Below are 14,408 nucleotides of genomic sequence, written 5' to 3'. Positions count from 1 at the left end.
ATGGGAGACCGGTGTTGGTTCCCTTGAGCCTGCTGGTCAAGGGGGCAGTCTGGCCAGGAGTGGAGACCTCCTCCACGTCAACATTGCTCTGCATGGGTGGTGTCTCTGGCAGGGCCTTGCCTTTGTGGTCATCACATTTAACCTCCCCAGCATCAGCCTGAGTGCAGGGCAGCCAGCAGGGAATGAAGGAGAGCCGCCAGCGAGCACAAGAGTGGTGTGTCCCGAGGCTCAGGAGATGGGCTGATGCCTCAAGAGAGTGGCCTAGGTAAGTGCGTCCAAGCTCCAATGAAAAAGGGCCCAGAGAGGAGGAGGAAGCAAGGAGGAGCTTTGCCAACGAGGTCTCCCAGGCTGCTATGCTTAGGGAAAGGGCTCAGGCAGGAGAGGAGGGTCTAGTAGTGCATGAGGATCAAGATTGCCTGCAGGAACTCTCTCATCATGTGTGCTCTGCATTTCTGGTTGCACTCTAAAGGAAGAAGCAGCAAAGTCAGTTCGAAATGGAGACAGATTTCTTAGGAGCTACTCTAACAGCTCACCAATCCCATGTGACACCTGTTTGACACCATGGTTAAGGAGAACTGTGAAAAGCTGAGGAAGGGCTGGTGTGGAGGCAGTCTCAGGAAACGTGGGAGGAATGGAGGGATGTGGTCTGAGCAGGCAAGGATGGGGCTTGGAAGGTCTGGAAGGGCAGAGGGAGACAGCGCCTGGCATGGTTCAGTCCAGCCTGCACCTGCGTTCCCCCTGTATGGCCTGTTTCTCCCCCTGCAGTCACTGGGGACATAGGAGGATGCCACTTCCAGTCTGTGCCCTTTTCAGGTCTGGTGAATCAGGCACGGCCCCAGCCCTGCCCCCTTGTTTCCCTCCCACACAACGCCTGGAAGGGTGGCTGCTTCAGCATCTGCAGTAGGTAGCTAGGTGGATTTGGTTGTCAAGGGGACCTATGCTCGTGGCTGGCTGTACCAGCAAAGCAGTTCAGCCCAGCAATGCCTTGCAGGTCTCTCGGACCTCCTCTAAGCTGTGGCAGCAGCACCCACCCAAGGGCAGGGCAGTTCCCAGCAACTCGCTCCACCTCGGAATGCACCCTCCATCCAACATCCTGGAGTCCTCTGCCAGGGCAGGGATGAGGGTGGCCAGCACCTGCCCACAGTCGCTTCACAGCTGGTGGGAATCCCTCCCTGCCCAGGCAAGCTCAGCTGCCATGTGGGGACATTTTTCCCAGCTGCAGCACAACAGACAGCTCCAGTGCCCCAGTGTGGGGATTTTCCCACTGTGTACAGACACCAGGGACGAGGTGCAGACCAGCAACTGAGTCAGGGCTCTCGCAGGACACATCCTACCTTGGCTGCAAACCTCAGTGCATAGCCACTTGCTTCCCTAGTTGAAAGAGTAGCAGGTCACAGCAACAGAAGCGGTCGGGAAGTGGACTAGTGGCAGGGGCTTGTCAGACTTCAGCATTCCGGTATGGACTGCATACAAATGCCAGCAGGCCTTGCAGAGAGATAAGAGCAGCATACAAGGCTCATGCAGCATAACCGTTGAGCATGTAGACTTCTGTGTTTAACTGGTGGGACAATCATGGGAGGTACCAAAGCTGTGAGCTGATTATGGAGATGGAAGCGCAGCAGTTGGGAAGCCAGAGAGGGATATTTAGCATAGAGAGACGTACATTCAGCTTTCTTCCCAAGCCCGCTTTGTACCCCTTGTGGGTGATGCCTCCAATCACGGACACAAACCGCGTGCCTTGCTGTCTTGGATGGGGCCAACGCTTGGTGGCAGGCAGGAAGGCAGGCCATAGCCTTCCTCTGAGACATCTCCATCTTGTTTTTTGGCTGCAGGCCTCCCTTACAGCAAGGGAAACCTCCAGCCCATGGCTGCAAGTCTCTGACTTACACTTGTGGTTTCCTGAACTACTCTTAGAGCACTCCAATGCCAGGGGACATCTGTTTGACACCATGCTTAAGGAGAACTGCCAAAAACCGAGACAGGGCTTGTGTGGAGCCAGCCTCAGGAAACGTGGGAGGAATAGAGGGATGTTGTCCAAGCAGGCAAGGATGAAGCTTGGAATGTCCAGGCCGAGGTCCCTTTGGAGTTTAATATGTTGAAGGATGTGAAGGACAGCAAGCAGGGCTTCCTTAAATCCACTGGTAATTGAGGAGGAGAATGGAAATTGTGGGCCCGCTGCCGACTGGGGCAGAGGCCCTGGTGACAAAGCATGTAGAAAAGGCAGAGATCCTGAATGCTGCTTTGCTGCAGTCTTTCCTGTGAAGACTGGCCCTCCCCACATCCCAGGCCCTGTAGAGCAGCTGCCGGTGCCCAGCCACACTGGTCCAGAGCCCTGGCCATAGTGGGCCAAGCCGGGCGCTGCCAAGGCCTCACCGCAGCCCAGCTGGTGGCAGACGACGGCGGCGTCCCAGAGGTCCCAGGTGTCCTTGCAGATGCAGCTCCAGGCCCCCTGGACATAGACCTCCACTCTGCTGGGGCAGAACCTGGGGCCGCTCACCAGCCGCACCTGTCGTCTCCCTGCAGCCAGAGACAGCCCAGGCTGGGGCAGCTGCTCGGGCCCCTGTGGTGCCCTGGGGCCCTTCCCGGCACACGCACCTGAGCACACAACCGCCGTCTCCTTGGTGCGGCCTGGTGGCACAGAGCTGTGCAGTGTGGCATTGCACTGGGCCAGGCCTTGGCCCCAGGCCCCACCCAGGGCCACCTCCAGGCGCCCGTCACAGCGGCTCTCCCCATCCACCAGCCTCAGGGGTTCAGCACCACCTGGCCCCACACAGAGGGGAGATGTCCTGAGGTGCTGCAGGGACCGCAGGGTGCCAAGGAGCCCCACAGGATGCTGGGGGACAGCATGGCCCCACTGCCCTCCTCCTGCCCATGTGCCTGCTGCCCTGTGTGTGGGCTCAGCCCTCCTCCTGCCCTGACATGGTCCTGCTTCCCCAGATGGGCCCTGTGCCCCACAGCTCCTGCTGGCAGTGGGAGGGAGGGGCACTCCTCCTTTTTGGGGTGCTGGGCCCCCTCCCCAGGAGGCCCTCCTGTCTGACGCCACCTGCCCCACACGCACCTGAGCAATTGACTGCGGCAACATGGCCGAGCGAGCAGGCAGGGGTCCCCAGCGCCATGGCAGGGCACTCTCCCAGGTGGGACTCGGTCCCACAGCAGTGAAAAGTGTCCCGCCACAGCGGGCCGCTCCTTGTCCCGAAACACCCTCCGTGGGACACGGAGGTGGCAAAGCCGCAGCCAAGGTGGTGGCAGAGCACCTGCGTGTCAGGCATGTCCCAGCCGGCATCGCAGAGGGAGCCCCAGGTGCCGTGCGCCTCCAGCTCCACCTGCCCTGTGCACTCTGTGCTGCCGTTCACCAGCCTGAAGCCCGTGTAGGCTGGGAGGGAGAAAGGGTGCTGGAGACGAAGGCCTCATGTCCCCTGCTCTGCAATGATGGGGGCATGCAGGCATGGCAGCCCTCTGCCTCCCCACGCCCTGGGTGCTGCCGCAAGCCAGCCCACAGCAAACCTGGTGGAATAGAGGGATGTTGTCTGAGTAGGCAGCGGTGGGTCTTGGAAGTTAATGGCCCCTTTGGAGTTTAATGTGTTGAGGGATGTGAAGGACAGCAAGCTGGGCTTCTTTAAATCTATCGATAACCAGAGGAAGAGAAGGGAAAGTGTGCGCTCACTGCTGACTGGGGCAGGGGCCCTGGTGACAAAGCATACGGAACAGGCAGAGATCCTGAATGCTGCTTTGCTGCAGTCTTTCCCATGAAGACTGGCCCTCCGCATATCCCAGGCCCTGGAGAGCAGGGAGAAAGCCTCAAGAGAGGACGACTTTTCCTCGGTGGAGGAGGATGGACTTAGGGATCACTGAAGCAAACTGGACATCCACAGGTCCATGCACCCTCATGGCATGCCCCCAGGGGTGCTGACGAGCTGGCCAAGGTCCTTGCTAGGCCCCTCTCAGTCCTCTTTGAAAGGTGCTGGAGTTCAGGAGCGGTGCCTGAGGCCTGGAAGAGAGCCAGTGCCACTCCAGTCTTCCACGAGGGCAAGAAGGAGGGTGCAGGGAAGTACACGCCGGGCAGCCTCACCTCGATCCCTGCCAAGGTGATGGAGCAGCTCATCCTGGACACCATTGGCAAGCATGTGGTGGCTAAGAAAGTGATCCAGAGTAGTGAGCGTGGATTCCCAAAGGGGGAAATCGTACTTAACCAACGTGAGAGCCTTCTAGGATGGGACACCTGGCTGAGTAGATGAGGGGAGAGCAGGGCAAGTTGTCTCCCTTGACTTGAGCAAGGCTTTGGACACTGTCTCCCATCACGTCCTCACAGGCAAGCTGAGGAAGTGTGGGTTAGATGGGCAGACAGTGAGGTGGCTTAAAACTGGCTGTCTGGCAGAGCTCAGAGGGTTGTGATGAGCAGCACAAAGTCTCGTTGGAGGCCTGTAGCTAGCAATGTCTGCCAGGGGTCCCTGCTGGGTGCAGTATTGTTCATCTTCTTCCTCAGTGATGTGGATGAAGGGACAGAGTGCACCCACAGCAAGTGTGCTGATGATCCAAGGATGATCCTGAGAGGAGTGGCTGATACCCCAGAGTGCTGTGCTGCCCTTCCGAGGGAGCTCAACAGTCTGGAGAGATGGGCAGAGGGGAACCTCATGAAGCTGAATCAAGGGAAGTGCAGAGGCCTGCCCCTGCAGCAGTAGAGGGTGGTGGCTGACCTGCTGGAAAGCAGCCGTGCAGAGAAGGACCTGGGAGGCCTGGTGGACAACAAGCTGACCGTGAGCCAGCACCGTGCCCTTGTGGCCAAGAAGGCCAAGGGTATGCTGGGCTGCATTAGGCAGAGTGTTGTCAGCAGGTGGAGGGAGGTGATCCTTTGCCTCTACTGAGCCCTGGGGAGGCCACGTCTGGAGTGCTGTGTGCAGTTCTGGGCTCCCCGAGACAATAGAGACATGGAGCTCCTGGAGCGAGTGCAGCAAAGGGCTCCTAAGATGCTGAAGGGACGGGAGCATGTGTCATGCGAGGAAAGGCTGAGAGAGCTGGGCCTGTTCATGGTGGAGGAGAGAAGCCTGAGTGGGGGGATTTTTATTGATTAGTATAACTATGTGAAGGGAGTGTGTGAAGAGGATGGGGCCAGACTCTTTTCAGTGGTACCCAATGATGCCCGCAATGAAGGAGACAAAGTGTGTGCCTTCCTCTCCTATATGGGGCATGTGCTTGTTGGCAGGCAGGAGGGCAGACTGTAGCCTCCCTCTCGGACGTCTGCCCCTGTAACACTACTGTCCTGCCTTTGTGTTTGGGCTGCAGGCCTGCCTTACAGCAAGGGAAACCTCCAGTGAGGAGAGGAAGCCTGCCAGCTGCTCCACCATGGCCGCATCGGGCAGCGCTGTTGATGGTCGGCTCTTTCCACAATGCCGTGCTCACTCCATGGCAGCCCCTGCCATGGACAGTGTGCCCCACCTGCGATGGCAAATGTCAGCCTGGTACAGCACTGCCCTACGGCAGGTGTGGGCCACAGCAGCTGGGGCACCATGCGGGGAGGCATCCCGGTGTAGGGCATCGTGGACGAAACACCGGCAGCAGCGACTGTGATTAACCAGAGCTGGGTGAGGGCAGCTGGAGAGTTACTGGCTCTGCGCGAGAAGGCTCATGCTGAGCAGGACGTGCTTCGTGTCTGCCCCAGCCACCCCTGGGAGATGGCAACGTGCCCAAAGCACCGACCCTGGGGCCAAGGCTCAAAAATTCTTGTTTTTTTTAATAGAAAATGCACAGTGGAAGCACACACATGGAAGGCTGCATGGAGGGCTTCATGGAAGGGATGATGGAGGCAGTTCTCCACAGTGCCCGTAGTCCCCAGCAGGCCCAAGCAGGCGGTCAATCAGGCAGATGATTTCCTCTGTGGCCAGGCTGTGGCTCTGTGGGGGCAGAGTCACACGGCACCACGCATGTCCTCAGGGACTGCTGCAGCGTGACCCCCACCATGCTCACAGTGACGTCCTGGGGCCGCTGACACCAACATCATCGTAGCCCACGTCCTTGGGCACTGAGGCTGGGGCGTCTGTTGTGGCTCCCGGCGGCTCCGGGTGGCTCAGTGAGGGCCGGCTCCCCACTGGGGACAGGAAGGCTGGTGCCTGTAGGGGCTGTTTCATGCCCTGGCTGCCAGGCCTGGGCTGGGGCTCCCCACCGTGGGGCCCACCACTGCGGCAGAGTGCAGGGGAGCAGCCTCACCCGGCGGGACAGCACGACGCTGGGTATGGTAGGGCTGCTGCGCGGGCTGCAGTGCCTCTTACCTGCCAGCGCCGCTGCCTCAGAGAAATCTCCGTCTCTCAGCCCCAGAGCAGCGGCCTCTCTCGGGTGCTGCATGGCCACGGCATCATCGTACCCATCCGGGGGGTCATGCTTGGACAGGGCAGGGGTGTCTGTGACAGACGGGGCAGTGAAACGAAGGCTGGGGCAGGGGTTGCATTGTGCCAGCTGCCACCAGCCGCGGAGCTGGGGGTGCTGACATGGGGGCCCGCTGCGTGGGGCTGCCAACTCTGGGATGGAGGCTGCAGCCTGGAGGCTCGACCCTGGCCATGAGTGCTGGCCCAGAAAATAACCAAGGGCCACACGGCCATGCTGCTCCAGGTACTGCGTGTGGCCCCTGCTGGCACCAGCTGTGGTGCAAGGGCTGCATCTCTGGGCACATGGTAGCATGACCCTGCACCCCGGCCCTGTACCTGCTGCTGTCACAGGGCTGCTGGCCTCCACACTGTTGTCGGTGTAATACGGCAGCTTCGTTGCTGAGCCCTCTGACGGTGAGTCTGGAGGATGTGGTGTTAGTGGAGGCTGCCCAGCCCCATGGCCTGGCCAGCACCCTGGGCAGGACAGCCTCGCCATACAGTGGGGACTGTGGAGGGCAAGGAGATACCCCCCTGCTGCAGCTCCCCGTGGTCAGCAGGTGGCCAGGCTTCAAGCCCAGCTGCTGCAGCAATGGGTGCGTGGGGGCCTCAGTGCAGAGACCTCCCTCTCCAGAAAGAGGTGCCAGGCCGGGCCAGGCTGGGCCAGCAAGGGGCCGTTGGGAGTCACAGCCTGCCAGGCCCAGGGTGCACACACCTGAGCCACTGTGCACCTCCTGGTAATCCGGCGTCAGAGTATAGTCGAGCTCCTCATAGACGGCCTCAGAGATTGTGTCCCCAGCTCTGCCAGGGCCTGGAAAGCAAGGGCAGCCATAACCCCAGGCCATGGGCACAGCACGTGGGATGGTGGGGGTCACCAGCTGTGCCCCCGATATCCCTGTGGCCCAGCTCCACTGCTGTGCCCCATCCGCTGAGTGGCTCTGGTGCCCCTGCCTGGCCCTCGTGCTGCGCCGGGTCCTGCCCCTGCTCGGCACTGGCCTCCTGGCCTCCGCTGCTGCGCCTGCCCCCAGGCTGTGCAGCCGGGCCGTCCCATGGCCGGGCAGTCCCGGGAGCCATCAGTGGCCCCCAGCCCTGACTGGCTCTGCCCTGGCGCCTCGTCCTGGTAGATTCAGCCCCAGAGACCCCCGGCACGACCCACCTCTGTGCTGAGCCATGGTGCGCCATGCCTGCATGGCGAGAGCCCCCAGGGCCAGGCAGAGCAGGGTCCCCAGGATGATGCAGAGGATGGTGGGCACTGCCATGGCCCCAGCACCCGCTGTGGGGCTCCTATGGGCACCTGTGAGGACACCAACATGCGGCGGAGCTGGAGGGAGGCTGGGGACCCTGTCCCGTCCTGCATCACTGTGGATGCATGGGGGGGTGCAGGGGAGCGGCTGGCGGGACAGGGAGGCCAAGGAGGGCACCCCTGTGCCCGGGAGCCAACCCCTGCATGAGGCCGAGGGGTGGCAGTGCTCAGCAGCTGGGGTCTCCTTGCCAGAGCTGCTCCCCCTCCACTGGGCTGTGCTGGTCGGAGCTGGAGGATCCCTGGGGCCACCGTGCTGCTCTGCGCAGGCAGAGCTACCTGTGCAGGCTGCGCCGTCTGGGCATCCAGTTGCCATGGCTGGCGTGGGAGTTGCTCTGGTGCTGCCAGGGTCCCCGTCACATGTGATGTGGGTGTCTCCAGGGAAGTCACAGGGCTGCAGCTGCCAGGGTGCTGAGGGGCAGTGCCAGAGGGAGTCGGTCCCCAGCTCACACTGCACCCAGGCCAGCCACGCGGGGCCTGAGCCCTGTGTGGTTGCCGGTGCAGATGCCAGCCGTCCCGTGGCTCCGCAGCCCAGCTGCCGGCACACCACGGCGGCTGTGGCGGGGCTGGTGCCATTGGCGCACACGCTGCCCCACGTCCCATTGTAGAAGACCTCCAGGCGCCCGGTGCAGCTGCTGCCGCCCGCCAGCCGCAGGGCTGTGAGCTCTGCAAGGGGGCAGAATGGGGGGCCACAGCTCAGGCGGGCGTGGGCAGACACCCCTGCTGTCCCGGTCACCCCGCCCACCTCCCTAGGGCTCCAAGAGAAGCACGCCAAGAAATGGACACGCTGGGGCAGTGGGGTGAAGGCGGCATCTTGCTCCCTGGGACTGCCCAGGGTGTGGGGAGGTGGTCAGGGAGTCTGGTGGGGAGGGCTGGCGCTACTGCCGGTCCCACAGCCACGCTGCACTCGTCCCTGGTGGAGCACAGCACTGACCTGAGCAGATGGCTGCCACACTGGCGCCCTGCTTGCAACCACGCTGCCCCAGGGCTGGGGCCGGGGCTGGGGCTGGGCAGTCCCAGAGCATTGCCTCAGCTCCGGAGCAGCCGCCGGCACCCAGCCACACTGGCCCCAAGCCCCGGCCGTAGTGGGCCGAGCCGGGCGCTGCCAGGGCCTCTCCGCAGCCCAGCTGGCGGCAGACGACGGCGGCATCCCGGAGGTCCCAGGCATCCTCGCAGACGTGACTCCAGGTCCCCTGGACGTAGATCTCCACTCTCCCAGCACAGCGCCCAGGGCCGCTCGCCAGCCGCACCCGCCGGCTCCCTGCAGCCAGAGACCACTCGGGTCGGGGCAGCTGCTTGGGCCCCCGCGGCGCCCCGGGGCCCTTCCCGGCACACTCACCCGAGCACACAACCGCTGCCTCCTTGACGTGGCCCGGTGGCACGGTGCTGTGCAGCGTGGCGTTGCACTGGGCCAGGTGAGCCTCCGTGCCCGCACACCGGAGCCCGCCCAGCACCAGGGGGCTTGAGCCTGGCCCCAGCACTGGGGCGGTGTAGGCCTTCTGCACCGTGCCGCACCGGAGCTGCCGGCACACCACGCTGGCACTGCTGGCATCCCACTGCTGAGCCAGGACTCGGCCCCAGGCCCCACCCAGGGCCACCTCCAGGCGGCCATCGCAGCGGCTCTCCCCGTCCACCAGCCGCAGGGGTTCAGCACCACCTGTCCCCGCAGAGAGGGAAGATGTCCTGAGGTGCTGCGGGGACCGCAGGGTGCCAAGGAGCACCATGGGATCCCGGGTGACAGCATGGCCCCACTGCCCTCCTCCTGCCCGTGTGCCTGCTGCCCTATGCCTGGGCTCAGCCCTCCTCCTGCCCTGACATGGCCCTGCTTCCCCAGACGGGCCCTGTGCCCCACAGCTCCTGCTGGCAGTGAGAAGGAGGGGCACCCCTCCATTTGGGGTGCTGGGTCCCCTCCCCACAGCAGGCCCTCCTGTCTGACGCCACCTGCCCCACACGCACCTGAGCAATTGACTGCGGCAGCGTGGCGTGGTGAGCAGGCGGGGGTCCCCAGCGCCATGGCAGGGCACTCTCCCAGGTGGGACTCGGTCCCGCTGCAGTGAAAAGTGTCCTGCCACAGCGGGCCGCTCCCTGTCCCAAAATACCCTCCTCGGGGCACAGAGGCGGCAAAGCCGCAGCCGAGGTGGTGGCAGAGCACCTGGGCGTCGGGCATGTCCCAGCCAGCGTCGCAGAGGGAGCCCCAGGTGCCGCGTGCCTCCAGCTCCACCCGCCCTGTGCACTCTGTGCTGCCATTCACCAGTCTGAAGCCCGTGTAGGCTGGGAGAGAGAAAGGGTGCTGGAGACAAAGGCCCTGTGCAGCTACAATGGCGGGAGCACGCAGGCATGGCAGCCCTCTGCCTCCCCATGCCCTGGGGGCTGCCACAAGCCAACCCGCAGCCTCCCTGCCCCGTCCCTGCCCAGGGCACCCCTGTCCCTGCTGCCCGTCTCCCCATGCCCCCCGCTGCAGCCTCTGCCCCACACCCCACGCTCTTACGGGAGCAGATGATGGCAGCGTCACTGGTGTGCGTGCAGCCCTGGCCATGGGGCAGCCTGCGGGCGCAGGCAGACAGGAGGGATTCGTTGCCTGCACACTCAAAGCCCCCGTCCCAGATGGGCCCAGCTCCTGCCCCAAAGTGTGCTGCCCCGGTGACGGCCAGAGCTGCTCCACAGCCCAGCTCCTTGCAGATGACATGGGCAGCGTTGAGGTCCACGTGGGCCTTGCAGAGGGTTGCCCAGCCTCGGCCCTGCCTGACCTCCACACGACCCGAGCAGGCACTGTCCCCACCGACCAGCTGCACAAACCCTGCCGGGGAAGAGAGTGTGGGGTCGCCTGGAGGTCCCTGGGACATGTTGGGGGGTTGTGGAGGGGCTGCCACCAGAGCTTTGGTGCTGGCACAGGTGGCCCCTGGGGGCGAGACAGCCTGGGCCGTGCCTGCCACAGCTCTTACCTTGGCAGACCACGCCAACATCCCAGCCATGGCTTCCATTGTACAGCTCCCATCCCTTGATAGTACATTCCCAGAGGGCGGACTCATCCCCGCGACAGTCAACGACAGCCAGATGAATTGGTCCAGACCCTTTCCCAAAGCGGGTCCAGGCATGGGCGCTTTTGGCTGAGCCACAGCCCAGCTGCTGACACACCACCTCGGCATCTTCCATGTCCCATTCGTTATCTGCCACCGTCCCCCACTGGCCCCGCAGCTTCACCTCCACTCTGCCGGCACAGGGACCACCTCCATTCACCAGCCTCAGCTCCACAGCATCTGCATTAGAGGTGCCCTCAGGGCATGAGAGTGCTGCCCTCCAGCGCCACTCCCACACCCGGGGAGTCCCTGGTGGGGAGGCACTGGGCATGGCCATAATGGCTCCCAACCGCGCGCAGCCAAAGGGCTGCCCCCCAGCACAGTCACCTAATCCCTTGCCTGAGCATGTCACCCCCACGTCCCAGTCATGTCCGCAGTAGTGCTGGCCCCAGCCATAGTGGGGGCAGTAGTGGAGCGCTGTCTCGGTGCCACGGCAGAAGGGTTGCAGCCAAATCCGGCCAGCCCCTGCCCCAAATGGGGTGTATGGGGAAGTCCTGGCCACGGTGCCACATCCCAGCTGCCTGCAGACCACGGAGGCCCCGCGGACATCCCAGATGAAGTCATAGCTGCACACGGTGCCCCACTGGCCCTCGTGCTTCACCTCCACCCGACCGGCGCAGCGGCTGCCTCCGTCAACCAGTCGCAGCTCCCCGGTGCCTGTGGGTGCCCATGTGGGACCACAAAGGAGGATGTGGAGCCCCCGCATGATGCCACGGGTGCCTGGTGCAGCCTGCCCTGCCAGGTTGGCCCAGGAGACTCTGTCCCACAGCTGTTCCCTGCCCTGATGGCCTCCACTCCCCACTGCGGGCCTGGCTCTTGGGCCCTGGCATATGGCCGTGTATGTGGAAAAGCCCTGGGGGCACTGCAGGATGCAAGCTGTGAAGAAAGGCAGGGCCATATCCAGCCCCTGAATGTCCAGCACCTGACGCAAGGGGAAAACTGTGGGGCATGCATACTGCCACATGTGCTCAGTGTTTGGCCCCACTGCAAAAACCCTGTCCCCAGCACACCCCAGGCACCGCGAGTGTCCGAGAGCTGCCCAGGTGGGGTGTCTCCACTGGTGTCCTTGGGAAGCCTGCCCAGCAGGTCACACACAGGCCCATGGGGGCCACCCCAGCCCCATCGTGTCTTCCCCATCCCCAGGGCTGCCTCCCACTCTCGGCATGAGGGCAGGCAGCTCCAGCCCCGGGGAGCCCGCAGGCACTCACCCCTGCAGAGCTGCACGCACAGCAGCAGTCCCAGTGTGCTGGCAAGGAGCTGGCTGGTGGTGGCCATCCCAAACACCTCCTGCCCCATGGTGCAGCCCCCAGCTCCTGCTTGCCTCCTGGACCACCAGAGACTGCTGTGGTGGGGAGGGCAATATATAGGCAGAGGTGCAGGCCTCGCTGCCAGGGCAGCCAATCAACAGCATCAGGCACCTTTTGAGACGTTATCAGGAGGGTTATCTCCCATCTGACGGAGCCCCAGCCTCCAATAACCTTCTCCATCCCCGTGCATGCCCATATATGCGTCTCGGCTCCACTTCTGCCATCACACGCACCCCACCAGTGGGTGGGTGCCTGCCTGGCTGTCCCCGTGGGGAGCCTGATGATGATCTGAGCAGGACTCCCCACCTGGGTGCTGCAGTGGGTGCAGGGTGTGTGGGCCCTTCCTATGCCTGATCCCGCATGGGTCTGGGTGTGTCACACTGTGCCAGGGAGTGTGGCAAGAGCCCTTCCTTGACAGGGACTGTCCTGTGCTGCGGGCAGCATCTGCTGCAGGCTCCTTGCTGCTGTGGGGCTGACCTCTGGCACCAGGTCCCTCCGCACTGCAGCCCTCCACATGGGGCAGGCACTGGGGCTGGCTCTGGGCTAGAAAGCTCCAGGGTGGCACCAAGTCAAGCCCAGCCCCAGGCTCCATGGCACATTGGCAGGAGGGCCTGGGCCCCTCACAGCAGCTTGCAGGCGGATGGAGGTGCTGCCCAGCTGCCTGCAGGCCTGTGCCCCTCAGCCCCACAGTCCCCATGGCAGCCACGCTTGCCGCATGCAGTGCCGAGGCATGAAGGAGTTGGTTCCCCCACTGCACACCAGCCCCCACGTGGAAGCAGCTGCAGCAGCCTGAGTGCTGCTGTGTGTCAGAGCACAGGCATCTGCTGGGCCTGCTGAACAGCCAGCATCTCACCACCTGCTTCTGTTTCTGCTCAGCCAGCTGCATTTCAGAGTACGATAACGCTAGGCTTCTGTGTATCAGTATCTCTTTGCAGTGCCAGTGCCACAGAGACCTGGAGCAAATCCAGAGTGATTGAGGGCCTCTTCAGACAAATCTGAGGGATATGGGAGACTGGTGTTGGTTCCCTTGAGCCTGCTGGTCAAGGGGACGGTCTGGCCAGGAGTGGAGACCTCCCCCAGCTTAATATCGCTCTGTGTGGGTGGCATCACTGGCAGGGCTTTGCCTTTGTGATCATCACATTTAACCTCCCCAGCACCTACCTGAGTGTAGGACAGCCAGCAGGGAATGAAGGAGAGCCTCCAGCAAGCACAAGCCTCTGTTGCGAGGCTCAGGAGATGAGCTGATTCCTCAGGAGGGTGGCCTGGATAAGCTGGCCTGAGCTCTAGTGAAAAAGGGCACATAGAGGAGGAGGAAGGGAGGAGGAGCTTTGCCAACAAGGTCTCCCTGGTTGCTGTGCTTAGGGAAAGGGCTCAGGCAGGAGAGGAGGGTCCAGTAGTGCAAGAGGATCAGGATTTTATCCGAGTAGGCAGGGATGGGGCTTGGAAGGTCAAGGCCCATTTGGCTCCTAAGGTGCTTAAGGGATGAGAACATCAGTCACATGAGGAAAGGTTGGGAGAGCTTGGCCTGTTCATGGTGGAGAAGAAAAGCCTGGGGGGTTGGATCTTTATCAGTGGGTATAAATATTTGAAGGGAGGGTATCAAGAGCCAGGAAGTTCTGTCTGCCCAGAAGGAAAGACTTCTTTCCTGTGAGGAAGCCCTGGAACAGGTTGCCCGGGGAGGTTGTGGAATCTCTGTTCTTGGAGAAATTGCAGAAGCGTCTGGATAGGGCATTCCCATGCAGGGAATGAAGGACAGCCTCCACTAAGCACAAGCCTCTGTCGCGAGGCTCAGGAGATGAGCTAATGCCTCAGGAGGGTGGCCTGGATAAGCTGACCCGAACTCCAGTGAAAAAGGGCACATACAAGAGGAGGAAGGGAGGAGGAGCTTTGCCAGTGAGGTCTCCCAGGCCACTGTGCTTAGGGAAAGGGCTCAGGCAGGAGAGGAGGGTCCAGCAGTGCATGAGAATCAAGCTTGCCTGCAAGAACTCTCTTATCGTGTGTGCTCTGCATTTCTGTTTGTACTCTAAAGCAAGAGGAAGCACAGTCAGCTTGAAATGGAGCCTTATTTCTTAGGATCTCCTCATCAGTAGGGCCACTCCAACAGCACACCAATCCTATGCGACACTTGTTTGACACCATGGTTAAGGAGAACTGTGAAAAGCTGAGGAAGGGCCGGTTTGGAGCCAGCCTCAGGAAATGTGGGAGGAATGGAGGGATGTTGTCCAAGCAGGCAAGGATGGGGCTCGGAATGTCAAGGCCCATTTGGCTCGTATGATGCTTCAGGGATGGGAGCATCTGTCACACGCGGAAAGGCTGAGAGAACTGGGCCTGTTCATGGTGGAGAAGGGAAGCCTGTGGGGAGATCTTTATC

At 62.4% G+C, this 14,408-nt stretch overlaps 1 protein-coding gene across 1 annotated transcript; it reads right to left on the bottom strand.

Moving 5' to 3' along the window:
* Positions 1-389: 389 nt before the first annotated feature.
* On the bottom strand, positions 390-11,966 carry LOC135328607 (scavenger receptor cysteine-rich domain-containing protein SCART1-like; the record flags this gene model as incomplete). The annotated part of the gene is made up of 17 exons (XM_064513488.1): positions 390-463; positions 2,374-2,517; positions 2,596-2,760; positions 3,059-3,373; positions 4,070-4,131; positions 5,962-6,082; positions 6,264-6,392; positions 7,069-7,164; positions 7,510-7,647; positions 7,933-8,310; positions 8,579-8,914; positions 8,993-9,310; positions 9,610-9,924; positions 10,142-10,450; positions 10,596-10,910; positions 11,070-11,387; positions 11,939-11,966. Coding segments are annotated over 17 exons (3,561 nt in total), but the record flags the coding sequence as incomplete, so codon positions are not given.
* Between the last annotated feature and the right edge of the window lie 2,442 nt (positions 11,967-14,408).

Source organism: Dromaius novaehollandiae, chromosome 5 (genome assembly GCF_036370855.1).
Source record: "Dromaius novaehollandiae isolate bDroNov1 chromosome 5, bDroNov1.hap1, whole genome shotgun sequence".
Taxonomy (NCBI): domain Eukaryota; kingdom Metazoa; phylum Chordata; class Aves; order Casuariiformes; family Dromaiidae; genus Dromaius; species Dromaius novaehollandiae.
The sequence above is the reverse complement of the archived record's forward strand: the minus strand, read 5'-3'. Positions and strand labels throughout refer to the sequence as shown.